Here is a 19,112-nt window from a genome sequence, read left to right as displayed (position 1 = left end):
GAGAGATGCAGACCTGAGGAGATTACACGTCCTTGACAACAAGGTCACCGTTCACGAGCTCTCTGTAGGCAGCAACAGGCCAAATAAAGCCTCTGAAGATGAGACTAGTAGCCAAAGGCACATCGATGATGATCTCCTTCATGGCCGGCTTCTTTTCATCGCTTATAGCAATGATATAGCTCCTTCCGACCCACCCGATCCATCCGGCGATGTACAAGAACAACACCCCGGGAGTGATGAACTCACCCCAGTGCCTCTGGTCGCCGCTCACTATCAAATGAGGCAACCCATCTGAGCCGCAAAGCAGGCCGTACTTGGTTATTGTCGAAGCGCCTCTTGGTTTTCTCAATGGTTGCTTTGATGGCGAGAGCCGGTGCGCTGTCGGGGGCGTAAAGCTTCAACGATGACTCCAGCTTCTTGATCTGCTGCTTCTCGCGCTTGGCGAATTGCTTGGACTCTTTGCATGGAGTGAGCCCCGAAATGTCAGTAACAGCGGGAAGCGGAGCTGAAAGGAGAATTGAAGAAAGAGCGAGAGCCGCTGAGAAGGCTTGGAGTGGTGAAGCGGATTTATCGGAGGAGGAGCATACGATCAATGATCTTGATGAAACCTTGGGGGTAACTTGGGAGTTCAGCTTTGGCTTCAAAATCGATTTTGAGAGATTAGTTGGGATTGTAAGAGACATCTTATGGTCTTTCTTCTGTGTTTTAATTTTTTTTTCTGGTGTCTTCTTTATTAAGGATGAAGAAAGAGTAGGATGGGATTTAGATTCAGGTGAGGGAGGAAGTAGTGGTGGGAAGAAGGATAAGGAAGCTGAGATGGATGGTTGTGATTGGTTAACTGATGACTTGGTTGTCAGTTTCAGATTCTGTCCTATATCTTCTGAAATTTTGGACAAAACTCAAAGTAGTGTGGTTAGTTCGGGCTAAATTACATAACTGACATCGTTTGTTTTTAATTTTATTTTTCTAACACCGTTCGATCAATATTTTCAAAACTAACACTCTTTCTGAGTTTGGCAAAGGTGCGTCCCCGGGGACGCGCTTTACTCGTGTTTTCGCTGATTTGGATGCCACGTGTGAAAGGCGCGTCCCCGGGGACGCGCCTTTGCCATATTAGCAGACACGTGTGGAAGGCGCATCCCCGGGGACGCACCTTCCATTAAATATCATAAATGCCCCCATCCGTTTTTCCTAACTACCCCTCCTCCTCCCCTATATAAACCCCCTCAACTCTCACTCATTCTTCACACCAAAATCATCTCTCCTCTTATAACCAAATTCTCCAACTGTTTGAGTTTTAAATTTTATTAGTGGTAAAAAATTTATTTTATGTATTTTTTAAATAGTTATTATTTTTTATATTACTATATTATGTAAATATTATTTTTTTATTAAATAATATTTATAATTATTATTTATTAGAATTATTAATTTTTTGCTAATTATATTGTTTTGTCTACAGTTATAATGGAAAAACGAAATGCTGTTGCGATTGGATATTGATCATATCTCCAGACATTTTAGCGATATGGTAATATTTTTTATAATTAATGTTAATATTTAAATTTATTTTTATTTTAAAGTTATTATGAATTTTATTAATTTTACTTTTTATATAGATATTATTTAGGATGCTGATCGTATTTTAGAAACTTTTATTAAAAATCCATGTATACCGACACCGGAACGTATTTTGCCATATTTGACTTCTGCTGGGTTCGGGTATATTGCAACAATTATAGCGTTGCAAACTCGAACCTTCCTAATTTCTGCACTGATTGAGAGTGGAGGCCCGAGACACACTTTTCACCTTCCATGTGAGAGGCAACAATTACATTGGAGGATGTCTCTATGCATCTGGGCTTCCCGTCGACGGAAATATGTGTGGTATGCGGATGTGATTGGCAATCATGTGCATTGATTATCTTGGACCCTGCTCCGCCAGAGTTTTAATGGAGGTAGAATAGATTTATCTTGGTTGAAAGCTAATTTTGAGGTTTTAAATGAAAATTCAGAGGATCAAGCAAAGGCATGTGCTCGGCATATATTCTACGAATAATTGGAGGAATATTGATGCCCGACAAATCTCGCAACCAGGTTGTTGTGTTCGGCATCTGATCGATTTTGATGAGCTGGAATATAGTTGGGGTGCTGCAGTTTTGGCATTTCTCTTAGAGAAATGTGTCGGGCGACGAATTATAAGAAAAACTGCTATCGGTGGATGTCTTCTGCTTCTACAATCTTGGCGTGGTTCCGCATGCCTTTCTTATGCCCGATCGTGAATGAACCTACGTATTCCCCTTATTGTTGAGGTAATTTTCAAACTAAATTTTGATTTAAATATTTTCAATTAAATAGGGTGATATTTAGTTTATATTATATTTCATAGGTGGTCGATGAAAAGAAGGACCTAAAAGTATACCTACTGGGTTAGAGGAAATTCGTTTACTTATTGATACGAAAGCTGGGTCTGAGGTATGTTTTTAAATTTGTTTAATTATTAATATTTTAATTTAAAATATTAGATATAATTAGAATATTTATTTATTTGAATTGTATTTATTTTCAGTTTCAGTGGATACCTTATCGAGCGATGAAGTGAAAGCTTGCATCCCACCCCACCTTAGTGGGTCATTAGAGGTATGGATATCGTTTATACCTCTTATATGTTTGCTATTATTGAGTGGCGTCCAGTTGATCGCGTGCTCCGTCAGTATGGTTGTACGCAATATATTCCTGGAGCTCCTAGAAATTTAGACGACGTGCATAACATAGATAGACGGGGAAAGAAAGATGTTAACTGGGTGGTGAGACACAGAGATTGGATTGCGCTTTGGGAGAACCGATATACACTGTTGGCCCATCGACAATATTACGCTGAAACTGGTCATATGGTTACGGAACTATAGGACTGGTTTAATGAAAATGGGAAGCTGTTTCTACTTTCGTGGAAGCACGAGGGTTAACATTCCTAGGCGCCGAGAAAGACTTCACCGTCTCAATATCTCGTCCCCCGTCCCCCGACGCTTGGACGGAGAGAAGCGCTACCGGTTTCTGCATCAGTCCCACCACAACATCCTTATTCGTCGATGTCGCAGGGGTACATGCCCAGCCCTCCACTTCATATGCCAAGCCCACCAGTTTATATGCCATCTCCGCAGGGTTACATTCCGAGCCCGCAGGGTTACATTCCTAGCCCGCCAGGTTACATGCCTAGCCCGCAGGGTTTTATACCATATGGAGGTGCATATACGACTATGTTTAATGATCCAGCATATGCTTCATATGCATCTTATTTGGCTGTGGTGCTTTCTCCGCAGACACCTCAATCTTCATCTGGATCACATACATCGATGCCAATGTTTCCACAGTTTCCACAGTTCCCGGGGAGCGTGGGATTGTTACTAGCACTCCTCCAGGTCGTTATTTTATACAGGCCCTTCAGCCCCTTCAGCGCATCTACACCAAATGAAGAAAATGCTGCTGATGATGATAGTGAAGATGAGGAGACTGAAGAACAAGTTCCACGAAGAAATCCTCCACGAAATAGGCAACCACCGCCATGTGGAACTCATTCGAGAAGACGACATCAGTGATCCAGTTATATTTAATGTTATTTAAATAATTAAATTTCAAAATTTTATGTAATTTGGCTATGTTATTTAAATGTTTCATGGTTGTTACATACATATTTTTTAATGTTATTTTTTAGTCACATTTAACATTAAATGTTTGATAATGTTTTTTAAAATACAAATTATATTATTCGAAATTTAAAATAAAAATAAATAATATATTCAAATTTAAATTTAAAATATAAATTATAGTATTCGAATTTACATTAAATTTCAACTTAATATTCCAATTGTATTCGAAATTAAAGTTATTTCCAATTATAGTTCACAATACTTAAATTGAAATTAAATTTATCCATACATATGATTTTATCATTAACATATATATTAAAACGTATACATTAAATCAACTTATGTTGAGTTCATCGATCGACGTAATCAACCAAGAGGGGTGAATTGGCAATTTATTCAATGTCACATTTCAATGCTCATCCATACAATTTCAATGTCACAATCAACTTATCATTTCACATTTATTCAATTATCCATAACATTTTATCTAATTTATTCAAACTTCACATAACGTTTTAATTTAAGTTATTCTTAACTTGTTGACTTTCAAAAGAAGTTAAATTTAAGTTATTCCCCGAGGATATGAGTGACATAATAGGGCAATGATAATATTCTCTGACGAAATAATGGAAGGCGCGCCCCCGGAACGCGCCTTCATGTGAATAGTGAAATAATAGGTACTGATATATCTAGTGTCCCCGAGGGACATGAGTGACATAATAGGGCAATGATAATATCTCTGACGAAATAATGGAAGGCGCGCCCCCGGAACGCCTCGCCTTCATGAATAGTGAACCGATTATAGACACTATTATATGCAACGTATTATAAACTTTCAAAACAAACTTCAGTTCACAATCTTTCAAATTCTCAAATTCCCAAACTCTAAATTCTCAAATTCTCTGAAAATGAGTCGTCTTGCTGTTGTTTTGTATGATGGAGAAATAAGGAAGCTGAAGAGGGGTTTTTTGAGTCAGATCTTATATCCCCTTAACCTTGAGAGAAACATCACAATTGGAGTTATCACAAAATTTCGTTAAGATTCGTGTAGCAGGCCAGAGAGACTATCTTCACTTCAATACAGATTTCCTACTGAACTTTTTCCGCCGCGTATACATCCATTTCAGCTTTCCAAACGATGATGATGTTTTTATGATGGTTGATGCTCATATGGGGAGTTCACAATCTCTTATTGAATGTATGCCACTTTTATTGAGGTTCGTGTAACTCGTGGTCTCTCATATTCCTCTCACTTTGGCATTGCATATCAAACTGATCAAGTTGATAGCCCGACACAACTTATCTGTAATGATTTCACATCATTAATGGCGGATCCAACGCCAATATACATACATACATACATACATACATACATACATACATACATACATACATACATACATACATACATACATACATACATACATGCATGCATGCATGCATGCATGCATGCATGCATACATACATACATACATACATACATACATACATACATACATACATACATACATACATACATACATACATACATACATACATAATACTACATACATACATACATACATACATACATACATACATACACATACATACATACATACATACATACATACATACATACATACATACAACATACATACATACATACATACATACATACATACATACATACATACACATACATACATACATACATACATACATACATACATACATACATACTACATACATACCAATACATACATACATACATACATACATACATACATACATACATCATACATACATAATACATACAACATACATACTACATACATACATACATACATACATACAGACATACATACATACATACATACATACATACATACACATACATACATACATACATACATACATACATACATACATACATACATACATACATACATATACATACATACATACATACATCATACATACATACATACATACATACACATACATACATACATACATACAACATACATACATACATACATACATACTACATACATACATACATACATACTACATACATACATACATACATACATACATACATACATACATACATACTACATACATACATACATACATACATACATACATACTACATACATACATACATACATACATACATACATACATACATACATACATACATACATACATACATACATACATACATCATACATACATACACATACATACATACATACATACATACATACATACATACATACATACATACATACATACAATACTACATACATACATACATACATACATACATACATACATACATACATACACATACAACATACATACATACATACATACATACATACATACATACATACATACATACATACATACATACACATACATACATACATACATACATACATACATACATACATACATACATACATACATACATACATACATACATACATACATCATACATACATACATACATACATACATACATACATACTACATACATACATACATACATACATACATACATACATACATACATACATACATACATACATACATACATACATACATACATACACATACATACTACATACATACTACTACATACATACAACATACATACATACATACATACATACATACATACATACATACATACATACATACATACATACATACATACATACATACATACATACATACATACATACATACATACATACATACATACATACATACATACATACATACATACATACATACATACATACATACATACATACATACATACATACATACATACATACATACATATCAAACTGATCAAGTTGATAGCCCGACACAACTTATCTGTAATGATTTCAAACTTGGCTTACAATTGTACCAGATCCATTGCTATTGAGGGACTCAGGTCGTCCAAAATCTACTAGAATACATTGTGATATGGATATTCGGGAGAAGTCAACAGAACAAAACGATGTGGGCATTGTAGAAACATCGGGCACAATAGAAAAAAATGTCCAGCTCTATTATCATCATATAACCGTTAACTCTTATGTAATTAAAGTTTTTAAATGAATGTTTTTATTTCTAATAATTTAATGTTATTGCATTTATATAATTTGTCAATGTATGTACACCTAAATAATTTTTTTTAACTTTTTAATACATAAATATATTTAATATATTTATTTAATATAATATTTAATATATTAGTTATAATTTTTTTTAAAAATAATAATAATCCACCTTCTAAGTAGAGAAAATATTAAATTAAACAAATTAAAAGTTATTAAAAATTTATGTATACGATGACACATTTCATGTTCTGATTAGAGGATTAAATTTATTAAATTAAATTTTCAATAAGACTAATTTTAAAATATGTAAGTCTTGAAGATTAAATATGTAATTATACTAATTTATTAACTTATGCATCAATATTTTCGTTAATATTGATATGAGATGATATTGATTGATAACATTTAAATAATTAACTGATAAAATTAATAGATCGATAATCAAAATAAAAAATACTCGAAACTTGATAATTCTTACATTATAATCGAAACATTTTACATAAATATTATTAATTTATAATAATAATAAAAATAAACTATTTATTATATAATAAAATACGTGTCTGCTGAGTTGGCAAAGGCGCGTCCCCGGGGACGCGCCTTTCACACGTGGCATCCAACTCAGCGAAAAACACGGGTAAAGCGCGCCCCCGGGACGCGCCTTTGCCAACTCAGCAGAAAGGGTGCTAGTTCTGGAAATATTGGTCAAACGGTGTCATAAAAGTAAAATTATAATCAAACGGTGTTAAAAACCCCGTTAGTTCGTGTGTTGTATATGAGCTCCACCCTACGACCTACTGCGTATGAAACGTCCAACTTCTTTGTTTGATGCATCCGAATGCTTCACATGATTACACGGATGTGCCTAGAACATAAATATTAATATCTTTGCCAAAAACTCCATCAAATACTACTAAATTCAATATGTTTTTTTTATATGAATTCTAAATTTAGTTGTAATTCTATCTAAAAGAAAGGAGAAGAGAAAACTCCTAACTAGTTTAGAATTCACTACCTAAAAAAATATAAAAAAATAAAGACGAATAGCTTAGTCATCAGGTCAAATATAGTTGTTCTAAATTATGCAACAAATAGACTCATAGATTTTATAATTTTTAACATGTTAAAAATCATCTTTGAAATAATTGACATGGATAATAGGTGAAACAGATCAATTTTGAATATGAAACCATCATAAATTGAAGGCTGAATGGATACCACACGATTATAACCGACAAAAACACAAACAACCTTTTGTCTTCAGTAAGAAAAGAGGAAGTTGAAATTATTTTTGAAGTATCCCAGATTTAAAATCCATTATTGGACCCTTTTCAAACACTTGCGAAGTTGTCAGGCTTGGTATGTGGAGGAGGAGGAGGAGGAGGAGGAGGAGCTACAACGGGCGGCGGAGCTGGAGCGCCATAAATCTGAGGGTTGTTACCTTGTCTCGCTTTAGCTCTTCTATAGAAGTACAATCCCAGAACAAGTAATATGCATAAGAGAAGCAGCGGCATAGAGATGACTACAACCAAACCCATCTTTGCTTTCAACCTTTTCCCAGTGATTTCTTTGTATAGAGGAGACGGAATATATTTATACGGAGGTTTTGTGCTCTTAAATTGAAGAGAGGGTTCAGATTCTGTAAAGGACAGAGTGGAAGAGGGGAATTTTAACGTGTTTGCTAACTGTATGCAGCTTAAAGTTGAAGCATCCTCGGCTGGCTAACCTTTTTCAAGCCAATGCAGGCTTTTGAGAATTTCCAGGGGAGAAAGGTGTAGTGATGGTGAGATAAGTACTCGTTGTTGGCCAAATCACTACATTCTGATTCTCCTTGGGTGTCACTTTAGACTTTAGAGTAGTTTCATCCTCTCCACTTGCAAAGCGTCTTCTCTAATTATGCTCCGTTTAGTATTACTAGTAAACTTCTTTTTTGAGGGCAATGTGAGATGCAATCTCTGGTCAACATCCTTGATGCAATCTCTAATCATACTCATTAATGCTCATTATAATTATTTTTTCTCTTTTATTCAGTGAAGTGCCAGTAGAAAGACTAGAGACAGTGGCTTATTTGGATAACCTGAAGAACAGAGAGCGGTTCACTGAACAAGGGGATGCACTAACATTTGAGTCGGAAGTTAGTGTGGATTTTCATAAGCAGGCTTATCCTTTTTTCCCATCTTTTATAATTCTAATTTATGTTTGTCGTTTTATTACAGTTCTTAGTGAAATAAGTTGATGAAGTACACCAACAACAATTGCCACCAAAGGAAACTGACTTTTGTGTTGAGAAAGGATGGACTTCCGGCTGCTGCTGGTTTCATTGTCACTTCCACACTACTTTTCTATGCCATAGCTTTTTCTTTTATGCTCCATTCTTCACCTTGGAACTTAACAAGTAGAGATATGTTCACAGTATTTACAGCCGCAAAAATGATAAAATAGTTTTAATTAATTTGATGTGGAGGTTAAGAATATTTTTTATTTACGTTGTTTTCATGTGATATTTTTTTCATTATTTTTCTCATCATAATCTCGAGTGTTTATTTTTATGTCACAAAATATCGTACTCTAACGTCTTTTATAATCATCATAGATATAATAAACTATTCTCATCATCTTTTATCATTCTACTAATTTAGATTTTTTTTAAAATCTTTTTAGAAACTTATAAAATTAAATGTAAAAAATAATCAATTTTAAGAATTTTCTCATATTTGAGTGGTTTAAGGTGTTCTTTCAAAATTTTAGAGACTAGAAAGCATTCTTCCAATAAGACGAACAATATACTACAAAACTAAACTCATTAAATAGTCGTAGGAGGAGATCATAGCATTATAAGATCAAATGTTTAAATATATTTTTATCAATTTTAAATAAATTTAATAGAAAATTAATTAAAAAGTGAAATTAAGTGATTTGATTTTATTATTATTATGAATGAAAGTAGACAATGATTATTAAGAAAGACAATTACTTTTGATATTTTCGTGAAAAAAGATAAAAGAGAACAGTCATATAATCACATTGTTAATAATTTAACGAAAAACAAATTGAAAAACTAATGATGGAATTAAAATTTTCAATAGCTCAATGACAAAAAATGAGGTGGCGTTTAAAGTTCAGTGATTTATATATTTACATATAAAAATACGAATTAATTTATTTTAATAATTTTAATAATCGTTGTTATTTTTAAAAGTCATGAATTTAAACATCAACAATTATCATTCATCATCAATTCAAATGATTGATAATGTTTGAAGATATTATTTGCTTATTTTAGTTTAATAAAAAAATAAAACAGGAAGAAAAGAGCGGAAATAATGGAATATAAAAATCGAGAAGAGAAGGCAAAATAGAAACATAAGAAAATCGATCAAAGAGGGTAATCTGAAGAAATAGTTGCCCAAAATCCATCAAAGATTTATGGAAGAGAAAATCGGAAGAAAATGTGTTGAAAATGCAACAAAAAGTTCCATAATGACAGATAGGAAGTGAAGATATAACGAGAAAGAAGCTCGAGTTCGTAGGAAGATAGCAAAACGGTATTTTGTTTTCTTTATCTGCGGTAATTTGCTTAAACTTTCTCGAGCTCGAAACAGGTCAGAGTAAAAAAAAGTGTCTTTTCCTTTCTGGAATCTCATAGCTCCTTTGTTGCCTGTTGTATTCAATTTCCCCATGAATTTCAAGCCTATTGTCCAAAGCTGGCAATGAACTCTTAAATTCTTAAAAATTTGTTGATCCGCATGATAGAAATTTTCTTTTAGCTTATATTTGTTGAATTCATTTAGTGGGTTGAGCTTTGTATGGATTTTTGGTCAAATTGATTTCTGAAGAAATATAAAGGAGGCATTTTTTGTTGATACGGGTTCAAGTTTGATCTTTTTTGTTTCTTTGAGTTGTGCTTTATTGATTGATTTTTGGAGGGAAAAGTTTAAATCTGTGAGCTATGTGAGAACCTTGTTCTTGGGTTGCAAAGATGCACTTTATAATGGTGTCCATGGGTCTTTCTGTAGTTAGTGGAACATCTTTAGTAGGATTTCGGAAAATGGGTTTATGGAAATGGTGCAAAGAAACCCTAATTTAGCTGGAATTCTTGGGGGTTAAAAGAAGTGTATGTGTCTGCAATTTTTGGTGAAATAATTAGGTAATGGACTTTTAGCAGCGGACAATGCAACTGCCTAATCAGCACCCACGGATCAATCTCATTGAGTTGAAAGCTCAGTTAATACAGAGATTTGGGCCTGAGAGATCGAAACAGTACTTCCATTTTTTGAATAAATTGTTGAGCTTAAAGCTAAGCAAGGTTGAGTTCAATAAGGTTTGTTTTCTTGTTCTTGGGAGAGAGAATGTTAGACTACACAATCTCTTAATCTGTTCAATATTGAAAAATGCTTGTAATGCCAAAGTCCCTCCTCCACCTGGGACTATTCATGAGAGTCTGCAAACTGGGGAAGTTCTTTTGTCACCTCAGAAAGCTAGATCTGGAGCATCCATCAGGCTTATTGCCAAGACGGGTTCTTCTTCTCATGAATCAACAATTACTAATGATGTTGTTGTATCTGAAAATTGGGATACAACTTCTCGTGATATACAGAAGCCTCTGCAGCACCATCAAGAAATTTCGGGCAAAGCAAATAATGGAAGGGATGCTCTGCTTCCCAACCCTGAGATAAAGGGATCATTCAATGGTTTTCCTTCTGAAGATGGCAGAGATCAAAGTGAAATGTTGTTTGTTGAAGATGGAAAAGAGACATATGCTAGAAGTTCATTGCAAGCACCACCTGGAGTTCCATTATTCTCTAGGGGGACCCGAAGGTCTTTTCGTTTGGCAAGTAGTACTAGATATGCCAAGTCCTATGACATCGGTGGATTGCTCGACGCTGAGTCATTGAGGGAACACATACAGCAAATTGCTGCGCAGGAGGGTCTTGAAGGTGTGTCAATGGACTGTGCCACTATATTGAATAATGGACTGGATGTCTACTGAAAGAGGTTAATAAGGATGGCCATTGAGCTAGCAGGAACCAGGCATGGATGCAGTTTGAGAAAAAACAATACAATGAAGCATCATTCCCGCAGGAATCTTGTTAACAGTGTCTCAACGAGTCGCCATAAACAGATTCAAAATAACAGTTGGTGTTTGGAAGCTATAGATGAACATAGATACTACAAACTGGTTTCTTTGCTGGATTTCAAATTGAACCCGCAGAGGCTTGGAGAGGACCGGCAGTACTGATTGAGAAGTTATACATGCGATCATCCAAGGAGTAACACTTTGGGATTTGCGAGCCTGTCAGAATATTTTTTTTGGGAACTTACTGTCCAAAGACGAAAGGGATGAGAATTACAAACCCATAATTGGTTTCCCTGGTGAACCTTTAGCATTATTTGGTTCACTTAGTTGTCCCCCCTCTGTAATTGTAAGCCTACGAGGGAAAATTTTATTACAGTTTTGCAGGAATAATATGTTAGCTCCGTAATTTATCCAAATATATATATATATATATATATATATATATATATATATATATATATATATATGTTAGCTCTGTAGGCAGACAATTTTTCATAATGTAAAGTTCCAATCAACACTAAAGTCCAATTGGAATCTTAATATAAAAAAGTTTTGCTCACTTGACCGTTCTTACTATGTTTATCCTTCGCTCTGAAACTTTTCGATGAAGTAGGGTCATTTTAATCGCTTTGATTGGGAATTCTGGCGTATATTTTACTGTGTAGCTGTTGCAGAAGACTACTATCGGATAGAATAAAAATGTAATTGATAATTTGAGAAAATAAAAATAAAGATAAAAGAGATACAAAATTTACGTGGAAAACACCTAAATAATATAGGGTAAAAATCACGGGCAACGGTAGAAGAATTTCACTATAAGAAAATAGGAATTACAATCTTTCTCGATCTACTAAGGAGAAAACAATTATAATTCTCTCTTGATAAAAAGAAAAAAACAACTCTCAAGAAACTCTCTAATTTCTCTCTAGTATTGGAAGAAAGCTAGAATGCTTTGGGATGGTTTTGAAGCTAAATGAGCTAGGGTATTTATAGTTGAAGCTTAAGGACTAATTTGTAAATACCCTAAATTACAATGATTGAAATTTTGATTTAACCATTTTTTTCAATATTTGCTGCCACCGAAAGTTTGGTGGTTATTGAAAAATAATAAACCATCGAAAGTTTGCAACTTGCTTTGACTTTTTCCACAATCTCCCACTTGAAGATATGATTGGAACAATCATATCTTCACACCATTTTTTCTACCTTGTACCATCATGTTGCTTACATTTCTGACAGGCCACAGGAGGATCGACACCAGGTAAATTTATCAGCATTGATTGCCTTCGTCATAAAATCCGCTATATTGTCTTTGGTATGGATCTTCTGCATATCAACCATTCCTTCTTCCACCTTTTCACGAATGAAGTGGTATTGAACTCGTATGTGTAAGGATGGGCATGGGTCGAATTGGGTCGAGTTTTTGGTCCACCCGACCCGAAAAGAAGGGGACCTCCACCCGTGACCCGACCCCGAAATTTTTTTAGAAAAATCCGACCCGATCGGGTCAGGTTGAAACCCGTCGGGTTCGGGTTAGATGCCCATCCCTACGTATGTGTTTTGTCCTTGAATGAAATGTTGAATTCCTTGCTAGATGCAAGGCGCTTTGACTGTCACAAAACAAAGAGACATACTCTTGATTTTGCCCAAGTTCCTCCAATAGCATCTTCAACCAAATTGCTTCTTTACTGCCTTGTGTAGCTGCTACATATTCTGCTTCTGTTGTGGATGTAGCCACAACTGACTGCAACTTAGAAACACAACTTACATCTCCACCAGCAACTTTAAACACATATTCTGTAGTAGATTTGTTTTTTATCCAAATTCCATACACAGTCAGAATCAACATACCCATTGATAAGTAAAATTGATCCTTCGTAACATAATGCAACATTTGAGGTCCCTTTGATGTATCTCAAAACCCTCTTTACTGTATTTCAATGCTCTTTGCCTGGATTCGCCATGTATCGACTAACAACTCCCACTGCTTGTGCAATGTATGGTCTTGTGCATATCATAGCAAACATTAAACTTCCCACTGCCGATGCATACGGTACTCGAGACATCTCCATCCTCTCTTCTTCACTGCTAGGACTCATACTGGAGGATAATTTGAAGTTAATAGGAAGAGAGGTAGAAATTAGCTTACAATCTTGCATGTTGAATCTTGACAAGATCTTCTTCAAGTAATTCTTTTGTGAAAGCCAAATCTTCCTATTACTTCTGTCTCGGTGAATTTGCATCCCTAGAATCTTGTTTGCTGATCCCAAGTCCTTCATTTCAAATTCCCTAGCCAGTTGTGCCTTCAATTCTTCAATATGATCTTTGTTGGGTCCTGCAACCAACATGTCATCCATATACAATAACAATATAACAAAATCGTTATCACCGGACCTCTTGAAATAAGCACAAGGGTCTGAATTAAGTCTGTTGTATCCAATGCACATAAGGAAGGAATCAAATCTCTTATACTAACACCTCGGCGCCTGCTTTAGACCGTACAGAGATTTGTTCAACCTGCAGACCAAGTTCTTCTTTTATTTTTCTTCAAAACCTTCAGGCTGGAGCATATAAATCTCTTCTTCAAGATTTCCATGAAGAAAAGTTGTTTTAACATCTAGCTGCTCTAGATGTAAGTTCAATGTAGCACACATTGCCAAAACTACTCGAACTGTTGTTAGTCGAACCACAGAAGAAAAGATTTCATTGAAATCAATACATTCTTTTTGAGCATATCCCTTGACCACCAGTCTTGCACGATATCTCTCAATTTGATCGTCACCATTCGCTTGATTTTGAAGACCCATTTGTTACCAATTGGCTTCCTTCTTTATGGTAGTGTACAAAGTCCCATGTATTATTTTTATGAAGGGCTTCAATTTCTTCTTGCATCGCCATCATCCACAGTGAAGCATCTGAGCTGTTTATTGCCTCCTCGTATGTTGATGGCTCACCGTCCTCTGTTAAAAGGCAATATGCAATATTACCTTCTATAATATAATCTGAGTGTCAATTGGGACGTCTTCTCACACGATCTGATTGACGAGTTGTTGGAGCTTCAGAACTCTCTGGTTCTTGTTCATCATGAGCTGGTTATGCTTCAGAAGAATCTCATTGTTCAAGCTCATTTTCCACATGTATCTTAGTAGTCTCTGACTTTTCAACACTATCATCATCTTCTTTTCTTTGTAGCTTATCTTCTACAAAGATAACATCCCTGTTGATGATCACTTTGCGGGCAGTGGGATCCCACAAGCGATACCCCTTTACTCCGCATACCCAAGAATTTACATTTCCTGGATTTTGGATCCAGCTTTAAAATTTCTTGGGAGTTGTACATCACGTACACTATACTTCCAAATACATGGAGGTTTAAATAATTAGCTGGTTTTCCAGTCTACATCTCCATTTGTGTCTTCAACTCTATTGCAGTTGATGGAGCTCGATTCACCAAATAACAGACGGTATGACTGCTTCTGCCCAGAATGATTTTTCTAGGCCTGCATCCCTCAACATTGCTCTTGTTCTTTCTAACAAGGTTCTGTTCATCCGCTTTGCCACTCCATTTTGTTGAGGAGTGTTTGTCACTGTGAACTGTCTTTTGATGCCTTCTTTCCTACAAAAGTCTTCAAATTCTTCGCTTGTGTATTATTCTCTATTATTTGTTCTGAAACACTTGATCTTATTTCCATAATCAAGTTTCACCCGCGTTTTGAAGTTTTTAAAGTTGAAAACACATCTGACTTCTTTTTAATAGGGTACACCCAACATCTCCTAGAGTAGTCATCAATAAATGAGACAAAGTATTTTGCTCCGCCTAGGGATGTAATCGGTGCTTGCCATACGTCAAAGTGAACCAATTCTATAACACTTTTGCCTCTAGAATTTGATGTGTTGAATTTCAACCGGTGCTGCTTACTTGTTATGCAGTGCTCACACAAAGTAAGTGATACATTTGTTAAACCTGGAAGTAGCTTTTGCTCAACAAGGACTTTCATTCCTTGTTCTAACATGTGTCCAAGTTTTTGATGTCATAGCATTGCAGAATCTAAACTACATGAGGCAACAGAGGCTTCTGCTTCTAGCAAAGTCTCTCCCTTCAGCATGTATAAGTTTGTTGCTATCTTTTTGCCTTTCAGCACCACAAGTGCTCCACGGAACACTTTCATGATTCCTTTCCGTGTTTCAATCTTGCTTGCATTATTATCCAACAATCCGTAGAATAATAAATTTTTCTTCAGGCCTTTCACGTGCCGCACATCTCGAACAATTTTGATTGTTCCATCATACATCTTCAATTTGATGGTTCACACGCCAACGATCTCTAAGGCATGATCATTGCAACTATACACAGATCCTCCTGAGACATGTTCATAATGATGGAACCATTCTCTTCTTGAGGTCATGTGATATGTTGCTCCCGAAACAATGAGCCATATATCTGTAAATCATTTTCTGCCTTCCACGGTGGTTGACGCTTCACAACATAGAGCATCTCCATCATCTGAAGTGTTTGCAGTATTGCCTTGTGGATTGGAGTTTTTATTTAGACTCCAACAATCCTTCTTCAAGTGACCCTTCTTTCCACAATTGTAGCACTTTAAATTCTTCTTGCTTCTCGACTTCGATCTACCATGTTTGTGACTGCTGCTTTGGCCACGTTCTGTTGATCTCCCTCTCATCGTTGTCAATGCTTCTGCTTGTTGCAAATTTACTTGTCTGTCTTCCTTGTTCTTGCGCCGATTTTCTTCTTGTAGAATAGCAGCTGCAACGTCATCGAAGACTAGACTGGTGACATTATTGTTTGTCAAGTTGATGATGAGTTGATCATACGAATCAGGTAGACTTTGAAGTATAAGTTCAGCATGTTCTTGTTCTCCTATTGTACATCTTAAGGATATAAGCTGAGAAAATAGCGTGTTCAGTGTGTTTAAGTGTTCCGTCACTGAAGTAGATTCTGACATACGGAGAGTGTATAATTTCCTCTTAAGGAAAATTTTATTGTGCAACGATATGGCCTCGTACAATTTGGTGGGATGATCCCATATCTCCTTAGTTGTCTTCTTCTCCTCGATGCTTGACAACACTTCATCTGCTAATGCTAGATGAAAGTTTGACATAGCATTCCCGTCCATCTCGTTCCATTTGTTGTCGTTTGTGAAATCTACCAATCTTTCACTGATAGCTGCTAGACAACTGTCTTTCCTCAAGATAGCCTTCATCTTTAATTTTTATAATGAGAAATTTCTCCCATTTAATTTTTCAATATCAAATTTCGTTGTCATAGCTTCTTTTACGGATAGCTTCCAATATTTCACTATCGTGAATAGTTCTATGGAACCTTCAAATAATGGGTAATACCTTCTTACTTTCTTATGTTGGAGGATCCACCTTTTGGTGGCAACCACAAAGACAATAAGCAGATATTACACACTCAAATCTGGCTCTGATACCAATTGTTGCGGAAGAAGGCTATCGAATAGGGCAAAAATGCAGCTGATAATTTGAGAAAATAAAAATGAAGATAAAATTTACGTGAAAACCCCCTAAATAATATAGGATAAAAACCACGGGCAACGGTAGAAGAATTTCACTATGAGAAAATAGGAATTACAATCCCTCTCGATTTACCAATGAGAAAATAATTATAATTCTCTCTTGATAAAAAGAAGAAAACAACTCTCAAGAAACTCTCTAAATTATCTCTAGTATTGGAAGAAAGCTAGAATGTTTTGAGATGGTTTTGAAGCTAAATGAACTAGGGTATTTATAGTTGAAGCTTAAAGATTAATTTGTAAATATCCTAAATTACAATGACTGAAGTTTTGATTTAACCATTTTTTTTCAATATTTGCTGCCACCGAAAGTTTGGTGGTTATTGAAAAATAATAAATTACTGAAAGTTTGCAACTTGCTTTGACTTTTCTACAATAACCTCGTATTTTCTTTTGTATTTTCAGGATGGGCATACCGGTTCTCATTTTATAATATTTCTGTTTGTCTGCTGCTGTGTATGCCTGTGTATAAATGTTATATTACAAGAGCATAAATACCAAGATTAAAAGAAGAAGAAAGCTGTGGGACCAAAGGTTCAATGGACAAAATACATATGAAATAAAGTTCTTTATGGCAGTGTATGGGAACCGTCTATCTTCTCGTATTAGTCTGTCTTAAATTGGTAATTTGATTTTATCACAATTTTATCGAGTCAAGTAACTGCATTCATTACGTAGTAGTGGTTAGGTTTTATCAAATACCATCAACAACATTTGTTAATCTTTTAATTCGCTTGTAAAGATAAAAATATTTCGCCATAGGTGTATGAAAACGATATCTTTTTCAGATGCCAAAAGTTCGTGCATATCGAGGAATTTTAACTATTAGTATCCTAAGATGGATATAACGGCATACGAGGAACGTACCCATATTTAACATTGACGCAAATTAGATATTTATAAGTTCACTAAATAAGGCTCGAATGTCTGAGTTGCAGGAGAGTAGGAGCACATTATTATTATATATATAATTTGGAAAAAGGAAGGGTGTTGAGTTAGGCATGATTTGGCGAGAAGGATGATGAAGAAGACCAAACGAAGACTCTCCAGAAAGGTGAACGATGCTTGCGCTTGGGAATGCTGTTAGCTGCCATCAGCTCTGATTCCGATCTTTGCAGAATTTCCCACATCACCCGCACATCTTCGTACCCGCAAGTTTGTACATCATCGTGAAGCTTCAACAGCCCTGCTGTGAAAACCATATGATGTGTAACTACTTTACTAAAATCAAATATAATGTTTTACCAAAATATCTTCAAACAACTTCCTTTAATTATTTGATTTAACATGCCATGAGGCGGGACTTTATTTGTCATTGAACGAAGGATTATTATTATCTTTAACCTAATCTTTCTCGTTAAGTAGCTTAAAATCAAGATTTTGCAAAGGTTTTAGAGATGACACAATTTGAAATTTCCGTTGGTTTTTTCTTCCTTTGCTCAATTTGAAATTTCCGTTGGTTTTTTCGCTTCTCTCCTCCACCAAATGAAAGTTATTCATTCAAATTTGATATTTTGAAAATATTTAAATTAAATTATTAATATTAACCTGTTTCGTTTTTTGTCGGAGCAAGATAAATTTAAGAATTTTTCAGGGGAAAAAAAACAGAGTTTAACTCTTTTGTTATTTAGCGAATAATAGAAATTAAAAAAAATCAATAATTACAGGAAGAAGAAGAACAGAGAAACTCAAAAGCAAGAATAAAAAAAGGTCTCTGGGAGACTAAGAA

At 35.2% G+C, this 19,112-nt stretch overlaps 1 protein-coding gene and 1 pseudogene across 1 annotated transcript; one reads left to right on the top strand and one right to left on the bottom strand.

Moving 5' to 3' along the window:
- Positions 1–13: 13 nt before the first annotated feature.
- On the bottom strand, positions 14–19,055 carry LOC120190595 (annotated as a pseudogene).
- Positions 10,648–12,035, top strand: LOC120190594. Its single transcript, XM_039193642.1, has 2 exons — positions 10,648–11,264; positions 11,340–12,035. The coding sequence occupies exons 1-2, from the start codon at positions 10,923–10,925 to the stop codon at positions 11,739–11,741; spliced, it is 744 nt and encodes a 247-aa protein (XP_039049573.1). The 5' UTR covers positions 10,648–10,922; the 3' UTR covers positions 11,742–12,035.
- Positions 19,056–19,112: the final 57 nt, after the last annotated feature.

The sequence above is a fragment of the Hibiscus syriacus genome, unplaced genomic scaffold, assembly GCF_006381635.1.
Source record: "Hibiscus syriacus cultivar Baekdansim isolate YM2019G1 unplaced genomic scaffold, ASM638163v2 tig00116962_pilon, whole genome shotgun sequence".
Taxonomy (NCBI): domain Eukaryota; kingdom Viridiplantae; phylum Streptophyta; class Magnoliopsida; order Malvales; family Malvaceae; genus Hibiscus; species Hibiscus syriacus.
This window is presented reverse-complemented; position numbering and strand designations above follow the sequence as displayed.